The 26,383-nt window shown below is 39.3% G+C and overlaps 1 protein-coding gene across 1 annotated transcript in view; it reads left to right on the forward strand.

The window, feature by feature from the left end:
- MYO5B (myosin VB) overlaps window positions 1–26,383 on the forward strand; it is a 577,307-nt gene that overhangs the window by 295,794 nt on the left and 255,130 nt on the right. The window contains 2 exon segments of the mRNA XM_043977928.1: window positions 12,990–13,133; window positions 23,189–23,270. Of these exon segments, the coding sequence (XP_043833863.1) occupies window positions 12,990–13,133; window positions 23,189–23,270 (226 nt within the window).

Raw genomic sequence — 26,383 nt, forward strand, 5'->3', positions numbered from 1 at the left:
AGATACTCATGAATACACAGAGAAATGTCCATCCTGAAATAACTCATAGCACAACAAATAAGATTTTCCTGCTATATAGTAAATGCTTAAATACTTATTTCCTTGCCTTGCCTCTCCCCAACATACAAAGGGATATGGAGTATATATTCCTTGCAAGGACATTAGATGTTAGCTTTGAAGTAAATAATGGAATGTTAGATCTAGAAAGGAGCCTTGTAACAAGTTCATCTAATCTAAGGGTTTTTAATTTTCTTTGTATCATGTATCCCTTTGGCTGTCTGGTGAGGTCCAGGGACCCATTCTCAGAATAATGTTCTCAAAAGTATAAAATAAGATACATAGGATTACAACGGATATAAATTATGTTGAAATATAGTTATCCAAATATTTTTAAAAACAAATTCATTTACTCCAGGTTAAGAAACCCTAATCAAGTCCAACCCCTCAATTTGACAGATAAGCACCTTCCCTCTGTTGATTATTTCTTTTTTTAATCCTATATGTGGGGGACAACTAGGTGGCACAGTGGATAAAGCACCAGCCTTGGAGTCAGGAAGACCTGAGTTTAAATCTGGCCTCAGATATTTGACACTTACTAGTTGTGTGACCCTGGGCAAGTCACTTAACCCTTATTGCCCTGCCACCCCCCCCAAATCCTTTATGTGGCTTATTTATACATATTTGTTTGCATATTGTTTCTCCCATTTAGATTGTAAGCTTCTCTTTTGCCTTTCTTAGCACAGTGCCTGGAACACAGCAGACATTTAATAAATGCTTTTTGAGTAACTGACATCTGGTGATGCAGGACCAGAGTTGTGAAGAAAGATTAGGGCTGGATATATAGATTTGGGAATTATCTGTGTGGAGATGATAATTGAACCTATGGAAGCGGTTTCTTTATAAATCACTCCATCAGTAAACATTTCCTAAATGCCTACTATGTGGCAGTCATTGTGCTAAGTGCTAGGGAGACAAAAAGAGGCAAAAACAGTTCCTGCCCTCACAGAACTCCCAATCTAAAGGGATAGTAAACAAACAAATATATACAGACTGCAAGTATCCAATGCAGCACAAGTGCTCACTCTCCAAACATTGAGCAAAGAGGGGTAGAAGTAGTGGCGTGTTCAAGGCAGGTCTCCTATATCAGTAAGTACCTGACAGTCAGGTCCTCTGGTCTCAGTTGAACTTGAACATCGATAAGAATTTCATAGCCTTATCCTAAAATGGCTTAAGATGAGACACACCCGGGGACTGAACATGGAGGCTGAGAATCTGATCTGGGCAGCACTGGTCGCAGGCAAGGAATGAAGTGTATACCAGGTTCCTTTTCCCAGCTCCTCAAACTTGTTTTTCCTTCTCTTCCTCTCCCCCCTCTATTGAGTGTCAGAGAGACTTTTTTTTTTTTACCTCCACAAAGTTCAATTATTTATTAAGGCAAAATCTCTTACCTACAGAATTTATTTATTATCTGAGGAATTTTTATTCGTTGCCAAGCAGCAGAGAATCACAAAGGGAGATGGCTGTTGTCTAATGTGATAAAAATAAGTTAATATGTTTGTTCACATTGTAAATGCACAAGTTGTCAGTGCTGTCCAGAGACATTTATTAAAATATCTGGAACTGTGGTAGTTGCCATACAAAGAGAGTTATATAGTCACAGCCTCTATTCCCATGAAGTTTATCTAAGATAAGCCCACTAACACATTCAAGACACTCCCAAGTTTAAAAATTGCACAGCACCTGGCTATAGTGGCAAGAGCATTGAATTTGGAATCAGAGGACTAGGGTTCAAATCTCATCTCTTTCACTTACTATCTGTGTAACCTAAAGCAAGTCGGGTTACTTTCTGTTTCTTGATTTTCTCATATATAAAATGAAGGGAAAGGGTTGGGCTCAGTAACATCTAAAGTTCCTTCTGGCTCTAAATCTATGATGTATGAATTAGGATTGTATCTTCCACTACACAGCTATGAGGGAAACCTAGGCCTGATCTCCCCCTCCCCCTCCCCCTCTCCCTCTATCCCCCTTTCCCCCTCATCTTCTCCTTCTCCTTCTTCCTCTCCCTCTCCCCCTCCCTCCCCCTCCCTTCCTTCCTCTTTCTCTCCCCCTTCCACTCTTTCTCCCCCTCCCTCCCTTCCTCCTTCCTTCCTTCCCTCCCTTCCTCTGTGCGTATGTGTGTGTGTGTGTGTGTGTGTGTGAGACAGAGAGGTATACATGTCTGCCCACTTTTTTCTTGTCTTGCAAAATATACTTTCTGTTAGGCAGCAAATATTAATAGTTTCATGGTTCTCCTTGCTTTCTTAGTAAGAAGTAGAGTAGCAGTCGCATTTTGTTGGTGTATTTTAGAAGGATAAATCTGGTGATCTTCTAGGGACTCCCAATGTGGCATTTTCTAGTTAAGATGGTGGGTGCTGAATGTATGATATATGCAATACAATACTTGCTGAAATGAATGGAAGTGCTTGCTTGTAGGCAGAGCCTACTATTAGGGCCTGGGCTGAGAACAGAAATAGAAAGTATGTTCAAAAACTTAAGATCTAAACATAGGAGAAAGAGAAAAACCATGTATACTCTTCCCTTCCTTCCCACCTCTGCACTGAAGCTCCCCTTTGTGTATTGATGTGTTGATTTCTCCCATTAGAATGTAAACTCCTTGGTGTGAATTGACCCAGCCATTTAGGAAGGCAATTTAAAGTCCCGCCCCCCCCAAAATCATTAAATTATTAATACCGTTTCGTACCCAGAGATACCATTATTAGACCTGTCCCTACCCAAAAGATCAGTGAAAGAGAAAAAAGGACTCAAATATACAAAAATATTTATAGTAGATATTTTTGTGTCAAAGAATTAAACTAAGGGGTTTCCATCAATTGGGGAATGGCTAAAGAAATTATAATTTATGAATATAATGGATACTATAAGAACTAGCACAAAAGGACAGTTTTAAGAAACCCAGTAACACATGTATGAACTGAAGTGAGGACAGCATGACCAGGAGAACAATTTATGTAACAACAACATTGTAAAGACAAAGAAATTTGAAAGAATCAGGAACTCTGATCAGTGCAATGGCCAATCATGATTCCAGAGGACCAGTGGTGATGAATGTTACTCAATTATTAGCACTGATGTGATAAACTCAAGATGCAGACCAAAACGTATATTTTTGAATATTTGATACAACAGTTTTGTCTTTGTTACTTCTTTTTTTTGCAATGGGGGAGTAATAAGTGCTTTTTAATTAAAAAGGTTTTCATCCAAATTAGAAATTTTAAATAAATGTAAGCTCTTTCAGGGTAGGCAATGTCTCCTGTACTTGTGTCCCTAGCACTTAGCATAGGATCTGGACTGTAGTAAGCGCTTTATAAATTCTTTCTCTGGCTAGCTATACTTTTTAAAACTTGGGAACTTCACAAAGTAACAAGTTTAAAAAGTAATTGTCATGGCCTTTGCCCCCAAATTTGTAACCTATGGGTAAGTATAAACTAATATTTTGGATGCTATGTGGGTAGATACTAAGAGGGGAACCCTTCAGGCAGACTTTTATTGTTCTGGTAGATGTCTCTTGATCTCTTATTAAGTGGCATTTTGGGGAATAAAAATTAGAGTTAAAGACTCCCAGATAGAGTTGGAAGAAAGGGACAAAGCTACGGAGTGAAGAGCCACAATATCAGCAAAGTCTAAAAAAGAGTCTAATTCTTCAAAGGAAGCTGAGTTGACTTAATCTCTTCACATTTCAAGAATGCACTGCGTTAGCCACTTCTCAGGGTCCTGTGGTAAATACCAGACATGTACTAATCAAGGGACAGTCTGGTTGATGATGATTTTCCCTCTGTCCTATGAGATTGGCACTCATGTAATCATTTCATTATTCCTATAGTCTTTCTATTTCAGATGCATCCAGTGGAGAGTTAGCTTCAGGGGTGCCTTTTTAAGATGAAGAGCTCCTGCCCATTATAATAAGTGACAGATGTTGGAATTAAAGGAGTTAAGGAAGCCTTGGGATTAGTTGAGCTGATCCATGATTATTTTTTTTTTGACAGAACAGGAGGTCTCCATCCTTACACCATTTAAGAACTCATCATTATCCAGGGACTGATTCATTCTTATACCTTCATTGATTATAACATACAATGGTTATCAAGTGAAGTGGCAGAGGAGGGTGAATATCTACCATATCACTTACAAGTTGGTGAAAAGCATAGGATACTTCAAAGATTATTGAGCTGGGATTCAGAAGACCTGGTTTCTAGTCTCAACTTTGTCAACCACTTGATCTTCCTGAGCCTAAATTTCCATATTAGCAAAATGAGGAGAGATGATCCCTAAGATTCCTTTCAGCTCTATTATTTTTTTTTTAATTCTGCAAAAGTGGAACTATCAATAAGAAAACTATGAAGTAGACAAAGTTTTTCTTTGGTGACCTCCTCCCTCCCTCCCTTCTCACAGAAACTTAAAGTAGTCTGTCTTTAAAGTCTAAGAAGACCTTAAAAGTTATCTCCTTTAACCCCTTTAATGAAATGGATGATTCTCCTAGGCATCCAATATTCCAGACCTGTGGTTATCTAGCCTTTATTTGAAATCTTCAATGGCAGGGAATTCACTAGTTCCTGAATCTGCCTATTCCATTTTTGGACACCTCTAGTAGGAAATTCTTCTTTATGTTGAGCCTACTCTGCCTTCTTGTTACTCCCACCCATTGGTATTCCTTCTACTTTCTTCAGACTTATAAAACGAGTGATACCCTAAAAAAACCCACCAAAACCCTTGATTGTCCTTAAAATATTCAAGATAGGAGAGTCTTCTTTAAACTAAGTATTTCCGGGGCAGCTAAATGGCACAGTGGATAGAGCACTGGTCCTGGAGTCAGGAGGACCTGAGTTCAAATCCGGCCTCAGACACTTGACACTTAACTAACTGTGTGACCCTGGGCAAGTCACTTAACCCCGATTGCCTCATACAAAAAACAAAAAAAGACAACTAAATATTTCCTTCAGTTATTCTTTATATGACATAAGACCTGTAGTTAGTTCATTCAGTGAATATTAAGTGCCCACTATGAACAGAACAATATATTTGGTACTGGGGAAAATAAAGAGCTAAATAAGCCAGACTGTACTAAAAAGGTGGTTAAAATCTAGTAGAGGAATATTCTCCTTGTTCTGGGTGCCCTTAATCTCTACTCTAGGGGTTTTTCCCATTAAGCAGCATTTTCCATATAGGTATACAGTCTATGAAAACTGGCAGTTAATAGAGATGATGAAAGTTAGCATTCATATAGCTTTGTAAAGTTTACAAAGTGCTTTCTAACTAAGATCTCCTTTTATCTTCATAACCACGAAGTAGGCACTATTCTCCCATTTTAACAGACAAAGAAACTGAAGCAGGTTAAATTAGTCAGTTAATAAGCATTTATTAAGCACCTACTATGTTCCAGGCATTGTTCTAAATATTGGAGATACAAAGAAGGGCAAAAGACCCTGAAGGTGGTCACAATGTGATGGAAAAGACAACAAGCAAACAAATATGTACATAAAAGCTATATACAGATTGAATATGAAATAATTAATGGAGAGAAGGCTCTAGAATTGAGAGGAGTTGGAAAAGATTTCATGTAGAGGATGGAATTTTAGTTGGGAATTGAAAGAAGCCAGAGAAGTAAGGAGACAGAGATGAGGAGGGAAAGCAGTCCAGGAATGGCAACAGTCTGGTAAAGCACCCAGAGCCAAGAGATGGAGCAACTTGTTTGTTTTTGTTTTTGCTGGCCAGTGAGGGTTAAGTGACTTGCCCAAGGTCACACAGCTAGTAAGTGTCAAGTGTCTCAGGTCAGATTTGAACTCAGGTCCTCCTGAATCCAGGGTTGGTGCTTTATGCACTGCGCCACCTAGCTGCCCCAGGAGCATCTTGTTTATAGAACATCAAGGAAGCCACTGTCACTGGATCAAAGAATGCACAGTGAGGTATAGAGTATGAGAAGAGTGGCAAAGTCAGAGGGGGTGGCTAGGCTATGAAAGGTTTTGAATGACAGGATTTTGTATTTGATCCTGGAGGCTATGGGGGGCAGTAGAATTCATTGGGTAGAAACATGACATCTTTGGACTTGCACTTTAGGAAACTCACTTTGGTGGATGAATGGAAAATAAATTGGAGTGGGGAAAGGTAACACAAGTAAGCATCTAAGGAAGGATTTGAACTCAGGTCTTCTTGACTCCAAGTTCAACACTCTATCCCCTGGACCACTAGTTGCCCATTTGTATATTTCATATTTGCACAGACCTTTTCTTGGCTATGACTCAGAAGGAAGCTGAAAAATGAATTCATAGTAAGGTGTAAAGAATATAATAACTTAAAGTATTCCTCTCTTCCCCTTACAACTATTTATATTTCAACAGTGGACAAAGCCATAGAAATAAATCTGACAGAATTTTGGGTATCAGCAGTATGCAGGTGGGAGTTATTTTTTGTCATATGGGTTTTCCCAATGCTCCTTCATGTGTACCATGAAATCTAACTACTTCAACTCAATAGAAGACCAATCTTGTAGAAGGATGCACCTGAGTTTAACAGAGAGCTCTAAGACTCTGTTAGGTCCCTGGAGAAAAAGGCTCAGGATGTTCCCAAAGTAAACAGCATCTACCTGTAGGACGGAGGAGAGAATAAGGTAAAATCCATGTACCTATCCTGCCTGATAGATCTTCTACCCTATTCTCTGTACTTCTCATTGAGCCTTCTCCTTGAAGTATCTGATAAGGGCTCTCTGAGGCCCAGAGGACTAGCTACCATTCATTTCATCTTATATGGTCAAGAGCTTTGAGGATCTGATATTTCAATGATCATTTAGCCTTCAGTCTCACTCCCCCAGCCTGTCCCCACTGCCCTTGAGGCTTTTTTAGTCACTTACCCCAATCCTTACCTGTAGCTGGATTGTGTTGTTTTCAAGGGCACTATTGATTGTCCAGGATCGGGCAAACACACTATCATGGCTGCTATTCTCTTTCTACATTTGCCAATATGTGGTCTAAGGGTAGAAAGACGAGGAAGGAGAGTATCTGGTCTGTATGTGTGTCAAAGTAACTTGTCAATGGGTGTAAACAGAAAAGGGGCTGGGCCATTGGATGACTGAACAGAGTTTCTGAAACAGAGAACCAATTTCCTTTCTTTTCCCCCAGCCAATGTGAATGTACCACAGACTGAAAAAGATTAAGATTTGTTGCTCTTGAGGAGATTGGTATCTGAGGAATGTAGCATTCCAAGGTCACCTGAAAAAATCCTTTTTACTTGTCCTTTCCTCAGTGTGCTTGAAATAGTCTCAACTGCATAGAACTAAGCATTAACTATTCATCAAACTACTCAGACATCCTTACTCTCCTCCACATACTTTTCAATCTAGTAAAACTCTCCTCCTGACTCTTCCTCAAATTTTCCATCTCTACAACTTTATACTTTTTTTTAAACTTTATACTTTTTTTTTAACTTTATACTTTTTAGTAGCTGTCCCACATGCTTGGAATTCTCTTTCTCCACATTGCCACCTTTTGGCTACTCTGACTCCTTTCAAATCCTAGTTAAAATCAGAAACAAGTTCTGCAACACTTTTGCAACAAGCCTTTGCCAATGTACCCTAATGCTAGTGCCTTTTCATTTTCTTTTCAGGTAAAGAAACAAGAATAGTGTGTGTGTGTGTGTGTGTGTGTGTGTGTGTGTGTGTGTGTGTCCGTGTCCCCATGACTCCAAATGGTAGGAAGAGAAGAGTTAGAAGAAGGAGGGGAACCAACTAACATCTCTTAGGCTGAAGTTATCAAGCTAATATACTATAATCAAATTATAATAACACAAACTATATATAATCAATTATAATCAAAGGAAAGTTTATATATTTAGCAATAATGTGAATAGAGGTGATATGGGATAGGAAGTCAGGATCATCTGGGTTCAAGTCTTGCCCCTAACACATCCTGGCTCTGTGACTCTGAGCAAGTTACTTAACCTCTCAAATGCCTTAGGGAAACTCTCTAAGAAGCTGGGCAGGTGTCAATTTGCTTTAGTAGGAGTTTCCCTCCTGGAATTCCTTTCCTCAGTAATTCCAGGTAAGGAAATCAGGAAATACTTCATGAAGGAGGCACTATGTGAACTGAGTCTTGAAGACAATTTCAGCTGCCAGGACCTCTGAAGACTGAGGTGATCTGCAAAGTCTCCATGGGCTTTCACAAGGAAAGCTGGGTAGAGCAATAGTTGTTATTACCATTGTGCAAATGAGGATGCTGAAACCCAGGCAGGTTAATAGACTTTCCCAGAGTCACACAGCTAGTCCCTATATCCAAGAAGTGAAGGACTCATTCCAAAATTTGAAAGTATCCATGATCAGGTTGAAATTCACTGTGGATAGGGAACAAGTACTATTCAACTTTAAGAATTCCCAACAGGGGCAGCTAGATGGCACAGTGGATAGAGTACCGGCCCTGGATTCAGGAGGACTTGAGTTCAAATCCAGCCTCAGACACTTACCACTTACTAGCTGTGTGACCCTGGGCAAGTCACTTAACCCCAATTGCCTCACCAAAAAAGAGGGGGAAAAAAGAGGGGGGGGGGGGAAAAGAATTCCCAGCAAATTAAGGAAGTGATCCATCAATCTAAGTATCCTCTACTATAATGTGTACCACTTCAGGTTATCGTGTTTAGACAAAAGAAAACATTACTTATGGTAGAATGAAGACCCAGAGGTCATTGGTGTCACAGTAGATAAAGCACTAAACCTACAGTCAGGAAGGCTTGAGTTCAAATCCAGGCTCAGACACTTACAAGGGGTGGGACCCTGGGAAAGTCACTTAACCTCTCTTTGTCACAGTTTACTTACCTGTAAAATAGAGATAGTAATAACACTGACCTTTCAGAGTTGTTTTAAGGATCAGATGAGATAATATTTGTCTTTTTAAAAAAAACACAGTACCATGCCAGCAATGGTAGGAACTATCTAAATGCCTTATTCTCTGACAATGTCTATATTGGACTTCATCTATATAGAGAGAAATTGGTTATTGTGGGTGGGAAAGATTGCTTCCTACTTATGGAAATGGCACCTTCAGAGCCTGTATACCAATACTATTGCCACCTCTTCCACTGTTCCATCTCTCCCTGAGAAGGCTGTGGTATTAAAAGTCTACCAGCTTTACATAAGTTTTTCATCTTAATTTTCTTGCTTTTTTGAAACATGGCTAATAGGAACAGATGTTTTGTACAACTTCATATATATGATTGATATATTGCTTGCCTTATCACTGGGTGGGAGAAGGGGACTGAAGGGAAGGACAGAATTTAGAACTCGAAATTTTAACAAATCAATGTTTGAAAAAATACTAAATAAAAATTACTTTGGGGATGGCAGAAAAGACAGCCCTGTGCTTTGGGGGCCATATTTAATCACCTGGAGTACCATCTCTTCCACAAACCCACCTCAATCCTGAAAGGATCGGCAGAGAATGGCCTGAGCCCTAAAACTCCTGAGGGGATGGTGGGCCATCTTTTCCACCCTGAATGCCAGAACTTTATCTTTGATTTCTCTCATTGGAACACCTACCTCTAGATATATCGAGCTAGCCTAAGTGCTGCTTTGAGAATAAGCCTTTGGTAAACCAGCCAGGGCTAGTATTCAGGTCTCCTGACTACTTCCATGCACTATCCTTGGCTCAAGGCTTAGCTTCTGCTAATCTGGTCAAGGTGTTTGTACTGTAAAAGGAAATTGGAGTTGTGTGGAGTGGTGCTGTTTCTATGATTCATTAGAGGGAAAGATAATAATAGGGGATCTAGAATGCCAATGGTTAATATTTTAAGTCCAGAATTTATGCATTGTACTTTGTGTCTTCTGTCTGTTGAAGAAGCAACTATTTTTCTTTTGTTTTTGTTTAGTTACTTTTAATAGGAAGACATCAGGGCAGCTAGGTGCTGTATATGTGTGTGTGTGTGTGTATGTATGTGTGTTTATGTATGTGTATGTATATATGTATATGTGTATATGTATATATGTGTATGTGTGTGAAGGGATCATAGTGATACTCACATGAATACCTTTTAGAGATTATAGCCTTTCTAGTCATTTGTAATAAAATTCAAGTTAGAGGTAGTGATAGCATATCCCATTAAATGTGGTCATAAACAATGGATTAGGTTGTGTTTTTTTAGTTAGGGAAAGCAAGTAGTCAAGCCATTGGAAAGATCCCATTAATAGTCCTGACATTTATATAGCCACATATAAAGTTTTCAAAGCTGGTTACAAATATTATTTCAGAGGTAGCCAGGTGGTACAGTGGATAAAGCACCAGCCCTGTATTCAGGAGGACCTGAGTTCAAATCCAGCCTCAGATAATTGACACTAGCTGTGTGACACTGGGCAAGTCACTTAACCCTCATTGCCGTACCAAGAAACAAAACAAAACAAAACATTTCATTTGTTACTATATTAGGCATGACACTGTATATAATACTATTAACCTTTTTCAAATTAAGAAACTGAGGCACTAATGGGAGTTGGAGTGAATAAATTCCTCTTCTACTTTCATCAAGGGAACTTTTGACATTTCCTAGTTCTTTTTAGGTCTCTGTATATTTTGTCCCTTCTCTCAATCTTACCTTTGATTCATGTACTGGCCTTCAACAAGTCTCTTTACTTCCTTCAAGAAATCTTCCTTAAATAAATGCATCCTACCAGGAACATGAACAACACTTCCTGTTGGTACATTATAAATAACATACATAAGACTATTACTGTGCTATAAGAAACAATCAATATGATGAATGCAGAGAAGTATGAGAAGACTCATATGAACTGATACAAAATGAAGAAAGCAGACCCAGGGAAACAATATACACAATTACTATGACAATATAAATGGAAAGAATAGCAACAACAAAATAATCAAAACTGATTGCTGTGTAAGTGTAATGACCAAGCTTGGACCCAAAGAAGAGATATGCAAAAGCATATCTCTCTTTTTCCCTCTCCCTCCCTCCCTCCATGTCTGTCTGTCTCTCTTTCCCTCCCTCTCCCCCTTCCTCTCCACCCCCTATACACACACACACACACACACACACACACACACACACTCTTTGCAGCAGAGGGAATGGAACACTACAAATAGTGTCAGCCTTCTTTCATACATTGATTAGTTTTGCTGATCTTTTGGTTTTTTTTACTCTTTTATTCTTTGTTATAGGAGCTTGCTCTGAGAAACGGAAGGGGGAGGAATATATTGGGAAATGTATATGATGCAAAACCAAGGGATATGAGTAAAAATTTACTTTAAAAATGACAAGAATAATGTCATCTACCACTAGTTTAGATGGTGCTTTATTATTTTTCATTTCTTGCTTCTTGGGTAGATGCTGCTACCCCAGCTACACTAGAGAGAGAGCTAATGTGTTTTTATTGTTCCATATGAGAAAATGTATGTGAATCACTTTGCAAACTTTAAAGTTTTATATAAATATGAGCTATTTTTTTCATAGTGCAGTACTAGGCATATAGTAGCTGTTCAGTAATAGTTAAAATGAATCCCTCGGTTTACACAATAATAACAAGCAGCTCATTTCTGTAGGGTTTTGATGTTTACAGAGTGTTTTCTATAAAACAGAAGCAAGATTATCTATCTACCAAATACTTCATGGGGGAGTATTGGATCAGAGAATCTAGAGCTGGAAAGAACTTTAGCAATCAACTACTCCAACCCTGTCATTTTTTACATTTAAATTTTTTTTAGTGAACAAAAATCTATTTTCTCTCCCTCCCACCTCTCCTTCAGTGGAAAAAAAAAAGAAAAAATAGAAAGAAAAACCAAACATATCTGCATAGTCAGGCAAAACTAATTCCAGCCTTGGCCTTATTAAAAAAAAAAACCCAAACTCAAAAAAAGCCCTTTTGCTTCAATCCATACTTTGAGTTTATCACTTCTCTGTCAAAAGGGGGATGGCATGTTCCATCATGCAATCCTATCATTTTGCAGATGAGGAAACTGAGTCCCAGAGAGGTGGTGGGGCTTCCTCAAGTCAGCATCAGTATTTAAATGCAGGTCTTTTGACTCTAAAGGCAGTGTTCTTCTTCTTATACCATGCTGCCTTCCTTTTGGGAGAGGTAATGAATATCTGTCACCTCAACTGGAAAATGGCAATGATAATAGCACCTACCTCACAGGCTTGTTGTGAGGGTGAACTAGATAATATTTGTAAAAAAAAAATGTTTAACACAGTACCTGCAACATAGTTGGCACTATATAAGTGCTTATTCCTTTCCTCCCCTCCCTAAGTACTTAAGAAAATGCTTGTTGCCTTGACTTTACATCTATTTTTCCCAGTACTTAAGGCAGAGCTTTGCTCACAATGGATACCTAATAAGTATCTACTGAATGAGCATTAAACGAATTGAGCAAATTGGGGTAACTAGTTATACTACTACCTTCAACCATAAATGTATGTGGGGTTTTTTTGTTTTGTTTTTGTTTTGTTTTGTTTTTTGGTGAGGCAATTGGGGTTAAGTGACTTGTCCAGGGTCAAACAGCTAGTAAGTGCCAAGTGTCTGAGGCTAGATTTGAACTCAGGTCCTCCTGAATCCAGGGACAGTGCTTTATCCACTGTGCCACCTAGCTGCCCTGATAAATGGGGTTTTATGTTTTATTTTATTTTGTTGTGGTTTTTTTTTTTGACAGGGCAATAGGGATTAAGTGACTTGCCCAGGGTCACACAGCTAGTAAGTGTCAAGTGTCTATGGCTGGACTTGAACTCAGGTCCTCCTGAATCCAGGGACAGTGCTTTATCCACTGTGCCACCTAGCTGCCCCCGATAAATGAGGTTTTAAAGAAGGTATTTTTATAAAGTGAAAAAGCAATATAAACTTGAGATGTTATTTATATTATTGTATGTCTCTAAAATGGCATCTAACTCCAAAGAGAGGTAACATTTATTTGTTTTTCTTTTGTAAAATGTTTTATCTTCTTTTCATACAGGCTATTGGAAATGCTAAAACCACTAGAAATGACAATAGTAGTCGCTTTGGAAAGTACATCCAGATTGGATTCGATAAGAGACACCACATCATTGGAGCCAACATGAGGACCTACCTATTGGAAAAGTCCAGAGTTGTCTTTCAGGTGAGTGATGCCTTTTACGACCTTTTCAGTAAGGCCCCTAAATACAGTTAATCAGGGAATATTTACTGAGCCAGGATTGTGCTGCGTGCTGGGGATATAACACAAAAAGAACATTTCCTACCTGAAGGAGGCTGCATTGTGTTGAAAGAAATAGAATTACATAAAAGTTTATAGATACATATATGCATAAAAGTTTATATATATATATGTATGTATGTGTGTGTGCATATATGTATCAATAAACTTTTATGTGAGTATATTTCTCCCAACATAGTGCAACCTCCTTTAAGAAGGGATTGTTCATTTTTGTGTTTTTATACACACATATATTTGTGTGTGTGTGTGTGTGTGTGTGTGTGTGTGTGTATGAGAGAGAGACAGAAAGAGAACAAATCATGGTATGTGGAGCACATTTATTCAAGCAAGGTTTCTTGAAGGAAGTAAAGAGACTTTCCCAAGGCCAGGAAATGAATCAAATACAGGAGTGAGAGAGGAGACTCATCATTCAGAGAACTGAAGAAACCTAGGAAATGCCACAAGCTCCCTTGATTCAAGGTAGAAGTATATTCATTCAGTCTAACATTCACCAGTGCCTCAGTTTCTTCATTTGTAAAATGTGAGCAATATTCTACATAATAACTAAGTTATCATGGTATACCCCCCCCCCACACACACACACACACGTAGTTTCCTGGGGTGGAGGGTGACTAGCAACTGAGGGGATCAGAAAAGGCCTCTAACACAGGAGCTTAGTGCTAAAGAAAGTTAGTTTCTAAGAGGGAGGAGTTGAAGAGGAAATTTATTACTGAAACACAGGGCAGCCTGTAGAGAGGCATGGAAATGGAGATGGAATACTACGAATACCTCACAGTAAGTTAGACCCGTTTTCCTGCAAAGTCAAATGAAATAAGAAGAGATGTGTTGACTCTACTGGAAAAGGTCAGTTGGAGCCAGATTGTGAAGGACTTGAAAAGCCAATCAGAAGCTACCTATCTTTTCTGTCAGTCTCTGGAGTTTTGTGAGCAGGCAAGTGATGATGCTTTACAAATGTCACTTGGCTAGCTGTTTGAACTATGGATTGGAGAAGAGAGAGACTGGAGGGAGGGAATTCAAATAGGCAACATTATGGTAGTCCAGACAATAGGTCTTGAGAGACTAAACTGGAAGAGTAGCTGTGCCAATGGAGAGAGGAGAATGGATATTAGAGAGGCATAAGGACAGAGATTCTTTTTTTATTTAAAATGTTTACTTTCAGTTCTCAAAGTCTCTCCCTCCATTAATCCCCATTCCTACTCATTAAGAAGACCAGGAAATATGGTACCCATTATATATTTGAAGTCATTCAAAACATTTTGACATTAGTCATGTTGGGGATGGTAGGGGGAGAAAAACAAAGAAAAAAATATATATGTTTCAGTCTGTACTCAGAGTCCATCAGTTCTCACTCTGGTGGCAGAGAGCATTTTTTATCATGAGTTCTTTGGAATTGTCATGATCATTGTATTGATTAAAGTAGCTAAGTCTTTCATAGTTAATTATTATGACAATATTGCTGTTACTGTGTAGTCTTAGTTCTGTAGAACAAAGATTCTTGATTTGCAATGTGTGAACTTATTTTAAAAAATATTTTGATAATTGTATTTCAGTATAATGGGTTCCCACTGTAATCCTATGTCTCTTATTTTATATATTTAACAACAGTATTAAAAAAGACACAGTATTCTGAGAAGGAATCCATAGGCTTTACCAGACTGCCAAAGGGAAAATGGCATACACACAGAGATTAAAAATACCTTCAATGGAGATAATATGGACACAACTTATAAATGGATAAGATATAGGGGAAGATGAAGAATGAGAGTGAAGGAAGACTAAGGTCATAAACCTGGGTGCCTGGAAGGTTAATGGTGCCCTAGGCAGAAATAGATATGTTAGGAAGAGAGGTAAGTGGGAAGAGAGTTCAAAATGAAAAAAGAGTGAGTTCTCTTTTGGGTCTTTTGAATTTGAGATATCTATGGGACATCCAATGGGAGATGTCTACTAGGTAGTAGGTGAAGAGGGACTGAAGCTCAGGAGAAAGACTGGGGCTGGGTGTAGAGATGGGCGAGTCATCTAAATAGAGATGATTGTTGGATCCATGGGAGTTAAGGTGATAACAGAGAAAAGAGGACCTAGGTCAGAGCTTTGGGATATACCCAGAGTCAGAGGGCAGGATGTCATAGCTACACCATAGATATAGAGCAGAAAGGGACCCCAGAAGCATCTCATCCACTTCCCTTCTTTTGACAGATAAGGAAACTGAGGCCCAGTGACTTTTCTAAGGCAACACAGATAATAGCTGTCAATTTTGGGGTTTCAACCCAAGGTCTTGTGTTTCTAGAACCATTTGTCTTTTTCTTTTCTTTTCTTTTCTTTTTTGCAGGGTAATGAGGGTTAAGTGACTTACCCTGGGCCACACAGCTATAGAACCACTTTTCATTCCTCTGTACCATCCAGCAAGAGTCTGGGAAAAAATTCCCTTTCAGATTCAATGCACCATGTGGAACTGGGAAACATGAATCTAATATTCTTTTCCCCTAAGTTCTTGCTTTTTATTCTCATTCTTCCCTGGGAAAAAAATAGAAAAGTAAATTAAATTTTTACCCTATTCACTTTTCCCATAAATAATTCCGTCCCAGCCCTTCCCACCTCCGGAATTAGTCTTTTCCCTTTTGCCCACGAATGCCTTGGATGTGGGATACTGGATTTGTTTCTAATACTTCTTTTCTAAGGGTTTTTTCTGTTCATTTCAATCTGGAGCTTTCAGCAATCAGGTATCCAGTGTTTTAGGGATGGAGGTGCCTGGCACCAATGGTCTGGGAATCTACTTCTGGCCATAGAGATCCAGCTGGAGCTTGAGTCTGAGCTGTTTCTAGATACCTTGGCTTGGCCCATAAACTCCTAGGTCTTCTGGGCAAAGAATATGCTGGGGCTCATATGACCAGATGTAGGACCCAAAAGACCTTGCTCCTTCCTTGGGCTTTTGCCCAGCCCACCTCAGGCTCGGAGTTGGCAACCCTATTCTCTCGTTTGTTTGGGTTTCATTTCCCAGCAGTGTCCAGGGCAGATTTGTCAGCAGTGTGCACTTAATGCAGGCTTTCACATTGATTGTTTTGTGCTGTGCTCCAGCCTGCTATTTCCCTTCCTTTCTGTCCTGGCCCAGGAGAAGGAGCGCTGAACTTGGTAATGCTAAACACTGAGTCACAGGACTTGAGTCCTAGTCCCAGCTCAGCTGCCTGGGGTGTCCTTCAGCAAATTGCTTCAACACTCTAGGCTTCAGTTTCCTCATTTGCAACATAAGGGGCTTGGACTAGATGGTCCTTTTCAGTTGTGAGATAATTTTTATTCAATTTCTTTTATTTTATTTTTTTTCAATACAATCAGGGTTAAGTGACTTGCCCAAGGTAACACAGCTAGTAAGTTTCAAGTGTCTGAATCTGGATTTGAACTCAGGTCCTCCTGACTCTAGGGCTGGTGCTTTATCCACTGATCACCTAATAAAATATATAGAATGAAGGATGTGATGATTCTCCTATATCCTGTTCTGATCCAAACATTGCTCGCATTTGCAGGCAGCAGAGAGCTTTTAGGGAAGCAGGGTGCAAGATTAATCAAACAAATTTTGATTTGGGAACTAGCATGATCCAATGAAAAGTGAACTGGATCTGAAGTCAGAAGACCTGGGTTCAAATCACACTTCTAATGTTTACTATCTCTGTGACCCTGCACAAGTCACTTGCCCTCCATTTACCTTATTTTTCTCATCTGTAAAATGGGGATAATAATAGCACCTAATTCCCAGGGTTGTTGTGAGAATAAAACAAGGTAATAATTGTAAAGCACTCAGCACATTACTACACAGCACATTTCTATATAAATGTTAGCTATTATTATTATAATCATTACTTAACCTCTCTTGGTCTCAATTTGCCCTTCTTCACATGAGCACATTGGACTGATACCTTCTGCCTCTAGGTGTATGGTCCTATGATCCTGGTCAAGGGTAGAACTTGGGGGAGGGAAATGAGAGAGGAGTGGGACAGCTTTCCCAAGGCACCTTTTCAAGGTGGAAGGGAGATCTAGATATGCAATGGAGTTTGACCGAGGGGTGAGGAGATCCTACTGAAGTAGGAGAGTCACAGGCAAAGCATGGCAGAGAGGTGTTATGGAGCATGTCCAGGCAGGAAAACAGCTGTTCAGAGGGTTGAGGTTAAGCAGTTAGTCATTTTTATATAGGTGTAGAAAATAAAAATTAAAAATTGCTTATTATTCCCTTGAAATCGGTATGTAGGATTTGTAAATTTGGCTCAATAAAAAGGTAGTAATTGAGAGTATATAGTCTAATTACTTTTTTATGGTTTCATGGAGATTGAAATGGCCCAGGTATGATGGGAGGGCAGGATTTCACAACTTCTCAAGTTGCCTCTGCAGATATGCAAAGTTAGAAATGTCCAGCCTTGTCCTTTTCACAGCTGCATTGCTGTGATGGCTGTATATCTTATATACAGTGAATGATCTATAAGACCATCATGATAGGTATGAATGTCTGTATATGAATTTTTCTTGATCTGGGTGAGGGAAAGAGCTGGAGGAGTGGGTAATAAAAATATGCCATAGTTAAATAATTTCTGTTAATAGTCACCTGCTTGGTCACTTCCCAATTGCCTTGGCAAGACCAGATATTACAATGTATGCCTGACAATGTATGACAGATGTACAGTATATCCCCAAAGTCTTAGTGCCGTTTTAAGGTTTCATAATTTAAAAGTCTAATAGCTTGGGGAAGCTAGGTGGTGCAGTGGATAAAGCACCAGCCCTGAATTCAGGAGTACCTGAGTTCAAATCTGGCCTCGGACACTTGACACTTGGTAGCCGTGTGACCCTGGGCAAGTCACTTGACCCCCATTGCCCCGCAAAAAAACAACAACAACAAAGTCTAATAGCTTAAAATGGTGCTAAGGTTTAGGGGATAACCTGCATCATGAATATCTGAGCATTTGGTAATCCTTTGTTCCATAAACCTTCCTTTTTGCTATGTCTAAAGGCTGATGATGATTCTTTATGACACCATTTGGAGTTTTCTTGGCAAAGATATTGGAGTGGTTTTCTCTTTTCCTTCTTTGGTTCATTTTACAGATGAGGAAACTGAGGCAAACAGGATTAAGTGGCTTGCTCAGGGTCACACAGTTAGTAAGTTTCCGAGGTCAGATTTGAACTCAGGAAGTTGTGCTCTGCACACTATGGCACCACCTAAGTGCAGGGTCATAAATATCTTTCTGTTTGTTTTTGTTTTTTCCAGTTGCAACCTTTTTTTGCAGCACTTTAGCCAGTGTTCATCATATTTGATAGCTCAGAGAAATGGAGCTGCCTAACTTCTTTCTATCTTGATTTTTTGTTTGCTTTTTGCAGGGCAATGAGGATTAAGTAACTTGCCCAGGGTCACACAGCTAGTAAGTGTCAAGTGTCTGAGGCCAGATTAAAACTCAGGTCCTCCTGACTCCAGGGCCGGTGCTTTATCCACTGCACCACCTAGCTGCCCCCTTGCTTGATTTTTCAAGAAGCTCCAGCTCCTGGTTATCACTTTCCTTGAAAATTGTTATTTCTATGATTCTCTATTGCTCTACTGTTCCTGTGGGGCAGAGCACCAATTTTCTAAGGCCTCTCTCTTCCTTCCTTCTTAGCCTTGATCTATGAAGGTCTACAATGTGCTTTTGCAACTGTAACAACAGTAACATAATCATCATCACTAGAATTTTATAGTGCTTTAAGGTTTGCAAAGCACATGTGTATGTGTGTGTGTGTGTGTGTGTGTGTATATATATAAAATATGTGTATCATATCATATATAATGTATATATCTCTATGTATACTTTATGCATGTGTATATATACCTATACCTACATACCCCCACACATACAAACATAAATTGCATTTTATTCTAACATCAACCCTGTAAGGTAGATGTTATTATTTTCTCTATTTTATAGAGGAGGTAACAGACTGAGAGATTTTAAGTGACTTGCCCAGGGCCACACAGCCAGTAAGTAAGTGTCTGAGGCAGGATTCAAATTCAGGTCTTCTTACATCCACCTGATTAACCTTTTTACCTTTGATTCCTACTTTCCAACTAACTACATCCATGGCCAGTCACTGTACTTTTCTGGCTAATTTGAATTCTACATCTTTCTCAAAGCTCCATAAATTAGGTTTCTTCCCAAGTTCTTGATGTTCCAAAAGTTTTTCTTGCATTATTTTTTGTTATTGTTGGGCTGAGTTATTTATTTTTAATTGTTTTGTTTAAATAATAAAATTTTATTTATAGTTTTGAATTCCAAATTTTATCCCTCCTTCCCTCCCTTCTCTCCCCGCTCCCTGAGGTAGTAAGCAATCAGATATAGATTACACATGTACAATTATGTAAAACATTATCATATTAGTCATTTCATATAAGAAATCTTGAATAAAACAAAAAAATGAAAGAAAGTTAAAAATAGCATGCTTCAGTCTGTGTTCCATCAATATGAGTTCTTTCTTTGGAGGTGGATATTGTGTTTCATCATTGGTCCTTTGGGATTGTCTTGGATCATTTTATTGCTGAGAATAGTTAAATCATTCCCAGTTTTTCATCAAACAATATTGTATTCTTTTTTTGTGGGGCAATGATGGTTAAGGGACTTGCCTAAGGTCACACAATTAGTAAGTCTCAAGTGTCTGAGGCCAGACATGAATTCAGGTCCTCCTGAATCCAGGGCCAGTTTCTTATCCACTGCACCACCTAGCTGCCCCTCTGTCTTTCATTCTTTTTTTTTTTTTTTTGGTGAGGCAATTGGGGTTAAGTGACTTGCCCAATGCCACACAGCCAGTAAGTGCCAAGTGTCCGAGACCAGACCTGAACTCAGGCACTCCCGACTCCAGGGCCGGTGCTCCATCCACTGCGCCACCCAGCTGCCCCTGTCTTGCATTCTTTAAAGAGGTTATTGGGGATAGCTAATTGGTACAGTGGATAAAGCACTAGCCCTGGAGTCAGGAGGATCTGAGATCAGATCCAGTCTCAGATACTTACTAGTTCTATGACCCTGAGCAAGTCACTTAACTCCAATTGCTACCCCACCACCACCACCACACACTCAAAGAGATTATCTATTTGGAAGCTCCTTTTTGACTTTCTGTGGTGCTTTGCTCCATATTGATGCATCACAAAGGTCGAATAAATTTTAAAAGGAGTCTTTTTGTTTTAGTACTAATTCTGTTTCAGGTTGACAACCCCACTACCTTTGTCTACCAATGCAGCAAAGAAAGTAATTTATTTCAATGCTGTGTACAGAATGAGCATTCCATTCAATAGCATTTACTAAACAATTTTGAAGATGCAAATACAAAAACAAAACAATCCCTTCCCTCAGGAAGCTTACATTGTAATGAGATAGATATAATGTAGTCACAGATAAGGAAATGTAAGGAAAATTAGGAATGTAATGCTTTAATAACTGGAAGGGTCAGAGAACCCTTCACCTAGAATGTGGCACATGAGCTTAGCCTTGAAAGAAGGCAAAAATTCTGAGATGCAGAGGTGAAGAGGCATTGTATTCTGGGCACAGGACTTGTGGGAATGAACAGATTTTTGAGAAATAACTAGTATCCCATTTGGCTGAAATCTAGGTTTGAGGAGAATAAGGACTTGAAAGGTAGTTTCAAGAAAGAGTAGGAAATAAGGACTTGAAAGGTAGTTTCGAGCCAGATTGTGGAGGGTCCCAAGAGACAGGCTGAAGAGTTTGGTTTTTTTTCCTCTTGGCAATGAAGAAATACTGCAAGTCTTTGTGTAGAGTCGTGGCTTGTACGTTAGAAAGCATTTCTTCATGGCTCTATGCGGAGTGGAGTGAGGAGAGATTACAAATAGGGAGACCGATTAGGAGGGTCCTGTAATAATCCAGGAAAGAAGTGATGAGGACATGGATTGGAGTGGGAGAGAAAAAGGAGAATATTTGAACAGTGTTGTGAAGAAAGAATTAACAGGACTGGGAGGACTGGGGAAGAGATCAGATATATGGGGATCAATGGTCCATCAGTCAGTAAACAATTATTAAGCTTCTACTATGTGCCAGTCACTAAGGCAAGCCCTGGGAATACATAAAGAGGCAAAAGATAGTCCCTTCCCTCAAGGACTCACCATCTAATGTGAGAGGGGGAGGGAAGAGAAGATAATTCTGAAGTTATGGATCTGAATCACTAAGTAGATGCTTGTGTCCTCAGCAGAAATAGGGACATTTGGTTGAAGGGCAGATAATGACTTTGGGATACCAGCATCCATGACATATTCAGCATGCAATTAATGATCTATATTGAAATCGAGGAAAGAGATTAGGGCTTGTTACATAGATTTGGTAATCCTCTGCTTAGAGCTGATATTTGAACCCATACAAGCATATGAGATCACCAAGGGAGAAAGTGTAGGGGAAAAAGAGCAGTCTAGGACATTGCTTAGAGATGGATAGGTAATGATTGAGCAAAGGGGACTGAGAAGCTGCAGTGTAATAGGCAAGGGATAAACCCATAAAAGGCGGTATCAGACAAGCCAATGGAGGAGAATATGCAGGAAGAGTCAGTCAGCAGTGTCAAAAGTTGCAGACAGTTCAAAAATGATGAGTCTGGATTGGGAAGGACGGCTTTAGATTGAGCAGGCAAAGAATTCTGGGTAACCTGGGAGAACAAAATGTGAATCAAATTGTGGGTTTGTAAGCCAGGTTGCAAGATGATAAAAACAAAGTCCAAGGTGAGGAAGTTGAGGCAATGAATGCAATTGTATCTTTACTTTGGCCAAATTGACTGCCTTGTTGCCTAAACATCTGTGATTCCTTAAGCCTGTTGAGCTGCTATTCATGTCATTCCCCTGTGGAAGATCCTTAGTTCTCTGTTCCATCTCTCTAAATCCTGTCTATGCTTCTGGCATCTCCAGTTCCACTAACTCCATGAAGTTTCCCATGATTACCTAGGCCCCAAATGATCTTTGCCTCCTTTGAAATCCTATAAGCTAAACAAAATGTAGTATATGATGGTGATGGAATATTATTGTGCAATAAGAAATGACAAGCAGGATGACTTTAGAAAAACTTGGAAAGACATGTATGGAGTGATGTATTGGGAAGAGAGCAGAACCAAGAGAACTCTGTACACAGAGATAGCAGTATATTGTTTGATGAAGAACTGTGTATGAATGTCTTGACTATTCTCAACAATACAATGATCCAAGACAATCTCAAAGGACTACTGATGAAATATATGATCCACCTCCAAAGAAAGAACTGATATTTAAAAAAATTAAATTTAAATTTAAAAACAATTTAAAAAAGAAAGAACTGCTATTGATGGAATAGACTGAAGCATGCTATTTTTCACATTCTTACATTTTTTATGATTTTAGTTTGCTTGTACAGAGTGACAAGTATGGTGATGTTTTACATGATCATACATGTATGGCCCATATCAGATTGTTTGCTGTCTTGGGGAGGGGAGGGATTATTCTCTAATACTATTCTACTGTATTATGGAAATATTTATTTCATTTAAGTTCAGAATAAAATAAATGCTTTTTTTAAAAAAGAAATCTTATAAGCTTCTAATTTGACTCATCACATAACTTCTCTTGTGTTTTTATCTCTCAAGCCAGATTGTAAACTATTTGAGGGCATACCTTATACCATTTCATACACAATAATCTTGCACATGGCAGATACTCCATAAGAATCTGTTGATTAATATGATCTTTTATTGAACAACAGTGATGAGCTATTTAGAACTGAGAATCAAATTCATTTCATGCATAGTCATTTTCAAGAGGTCATATATGGAAGATTGTTCTTAAATGGAGAATGGATCATTTGGGACTGAGAGTAGAATGTGGGGGGAATGGAGTAGGAGGTAAGGGAGGGTGTCCTCACCATTTGATGATAGGTAAAGGAAGAACCGAGGTGGTGGCTTCCCCTCAAACAGCTTAACTTTCTTTTCTTTTTCTCCTTCAGGCAGATGAAGAAAGGAATTACCATATCTTCTATCAGCTCTGTGCAGCAGCCAGCCTTCCAGAGTTTAAAGAGTTTGCCCTCAGTAAGTAGCCTTTTTCATATAGGAAACAAGAACTAGTGGCTGCTATGATACGCATTAAACTGATAGCACTTTTCCTATCTCAGTCTACTACCAGCTGGTGTAGTGGTCAAGATGTCTAGCCTATACAAAAAGGTATGGTGGAAAGAATGCTGATTCTAGAATTGGAGGACCTGTTTTTAAATGTTCTTGTGATCCGTGTTACCTCTGTGACCTTGGGCCCCTAGACCTTGATTTTTTTTCCTGTAAAGTAAGGGGATTAGAAGGATTTTATCCAGTTACTAACTGAGAGGTGATATAGAGGGAGCCATATCTTTTGGCCATGGTCATTATGAGAATTTGTTTTGTTTGACTATGCATATTATCACTAGTAGATATTTTTTTCTTTTTCTTTCTTGAAGATGGGGGATCAGAAGGAGAAAAAAATCAACGCTTAACAATTAAAAATTAATTATAAAAAGAGGGGGTTGAGTTAGACGGTCTCTGAAGTTGTTCTGCCTCTAGACCTATGATTTTATAATCCTATAGAACAAAGTATCTGCTACTGTCTAATTGTGACTTTGGGCAACTCATTTAGACTCTGAGAGCCTCATTTGCCTCATTTATAAAATGAAAATAACAATAAACTTTCTTACCTATCTATGATTCAGTAAGCATTTTTTGGGGGGTGAGGCAACTGGGGTTAAGTGACTTGCCCAGGGTCACACAGCTACTAAGTGTCAAGTGTCTGAGGCTGGATTTGAACTCAGGTCCTGTGCTCTATCCACTGTGCCACTTAGCTGCCCCTCAGTAAGCATTTATTAATGGATTGCTGTGCTTGGTACTGGTAATACACAATCAAAAAATAATCTGGGGCAGCTAGGTGGCGCAGCGGATAGAGCACTGGCCCTGGATTCAGGAGGACCTGAGTTCAAATCCAGCCTCAGACACTTAACACTTACTAGTTTTGTGACCCTGGGCAAGTCACTTAACCCCAATTGCCTCACCAAAAAAAAAAATTTTTTTTTAAATGACTAATCATGGGCAGCTAGGTGGCACAGTGGATAAAGCACCAGCCCTGGATTCAGGAGGACCTGAGTTCAAATCCATCCTTAGACACTTAACACTTACTAGCTGTGTGACTATGGGCAAGTCACGTAACCCTCATTGCCCCACAAAAAAACCAAAAACAAACAAAGAAACAACAACAACAACAAAAAATGAATCCGTTCCTGCCCTCAGAGAGCTTACATGGTGCTGGAGAAGATAGACATTGAGAGTATCACCTAAGTGATGGGCAGGTGCTACATAAAGCAGAAATCACTCTATAACATAAAACATAATAATTTTTGTGGTGACTGTAGCAAACATCACAGTCTGGACATTGGGAGGAGTATTTTCTTACCAGGAAGGCTTTGAAAATTGTTTTGATGGTGGCATGTGTACATTCATGCATGCACACATACACACACATCCATGTGTGAGAGGAGGGAGGGAGAGAGGAAGGAGAGGAGAGTAGGAATAGGGAGGGAAGGAGGGGAAGAGGAAGGAGAGCATAGGACAAAGAATACATGTGAGTTGTGACTTTTATTAAGAACTCAGTGAATCTCAAAAAAAAATATCCATAAAACACAAACAACGGCACTGAAGATAAAAGGCAGCTTTAGAACAATGAATCCACAGAAGGGTGAGCTTTAGCTGGGACAACAATGGTATCTGATCTATCCTGAGTAGCATGTAGCTATTTTGGACACCCATACTCTGGCAAACAGAGGGGAAAAGAATCAACACAGAAAGTGTCTCTTTGCCTGGCCAGCAGGATGAGTCATCATGGGTGTTTTCAAAAAAACAAAAAAGCCAACATGTGAGAGATGTCAGCATATGGGGGGGGGGGGCGGCGCAGTTTGAGAAAGCTTTCAGGTTTTGCTTCCTCAGGTTAAGAGCCAGAGTGACACACTTGTCTCAAAATCTGGGACCCAAAGTTGTTCTTCCAGGATTTTCCTCCTCCCAAATAAGCTTTATCAAGCAATACTGGCTGGCCAGCTATTCACTAGTGATCACAGAAGAGGCATCTGTTAGGTGTAAGGGGAAAAAAAGACTTAAGAGTTATGTTTTATATTAAGTTTAGCCTTGAATCATAACTCTGTGTAGGTGGATGGGAATGTTGTTGTATTTTGTTGGTAAGCATCCATCTTGTCTCCCCCTCCCCAAATCCATCTTCCACGCAGCTGTTAAATTGCTATTCCTAAAGCAGACTTGATTATGTCACTTTCCTGTTAAGAAAGCTTTGGTGTCTCCTTATTACCTCTACAATAAAATATGTACTACTCCATTGAATCTTGGTAGTCTGACTCCAGTCTGTCTTTCCAGGCTAGTTACATATTACTTTGCATCACACACTCTGAACCCAAGTCATACTGGCCTATTTGTTCATACATAACATTCACCCTCTGCCTTCATGTTTTTGCACTACCTGCCCCCTCCCCCACTCCTGACATACTCTCCTTCTTCATCTCTCCTCTTGAAATTCTTAGCTCCCTTCAAGGATCAGATCAAGTCCATCTTCAAAGGGCCTTCCTTGATTCTTCTTAGCTGCTAGTCCCACTGCTCAAAAATCACACTCTGTGTATCTTGTCCATGTCATGTATTTATCTGTGAGCATGCATTCCCCCTCATCCCATATGCTCCTTGAAAGTTCGGACAGTCTCGCTAATAAATCTGTTTCCCTGGCATCTAGTGCATTGCTTAAAGCATAGTGAGCATTAGTCTGGTGTGACAAGCATGTGGAGTGTGTGGAAGAAAGTGACAGAACAGGATGGTACCATATTGTGGGAAACATTTGATACTAGAGAAAGGTGTTTATGTGTTGCACAGTATGCAAAGGAGTGACATGAACAGATAGATGCCTAAGGATTATTCTGACAGTGGCATGAAGAATAGATTGGAGGTAAATGAACATATATAGAAAGACCAATTAGGAGACTATTTCAGTAATACAGGAGATAGCCCATGAGGGCCTCTATCAGGGAAGTGTCAATAGGAATAGAAGAAGGAACAGATATGAGATGTCTTAGAGAGGTGTAATAACCAGGACTTGTTATTAGTTGTGAGATTATGAGTTATGAGATGAGTTATTG

Source organism: Dromiciops gliroides, chromosome 1 (genome assembly GCF_019393635.1).
Source record: "Dromiciops gliroides isolate mDroGli1 chromosome 1, mDroGli1.pri, whole genome shotgun sequence".
Lineage (NCBI taxonomy): Eukaryota > Metazoa > Chordata > Mammalia > Microbiotheria > Microbiotheriidae > Dromiciops > Dromiciops gliroides.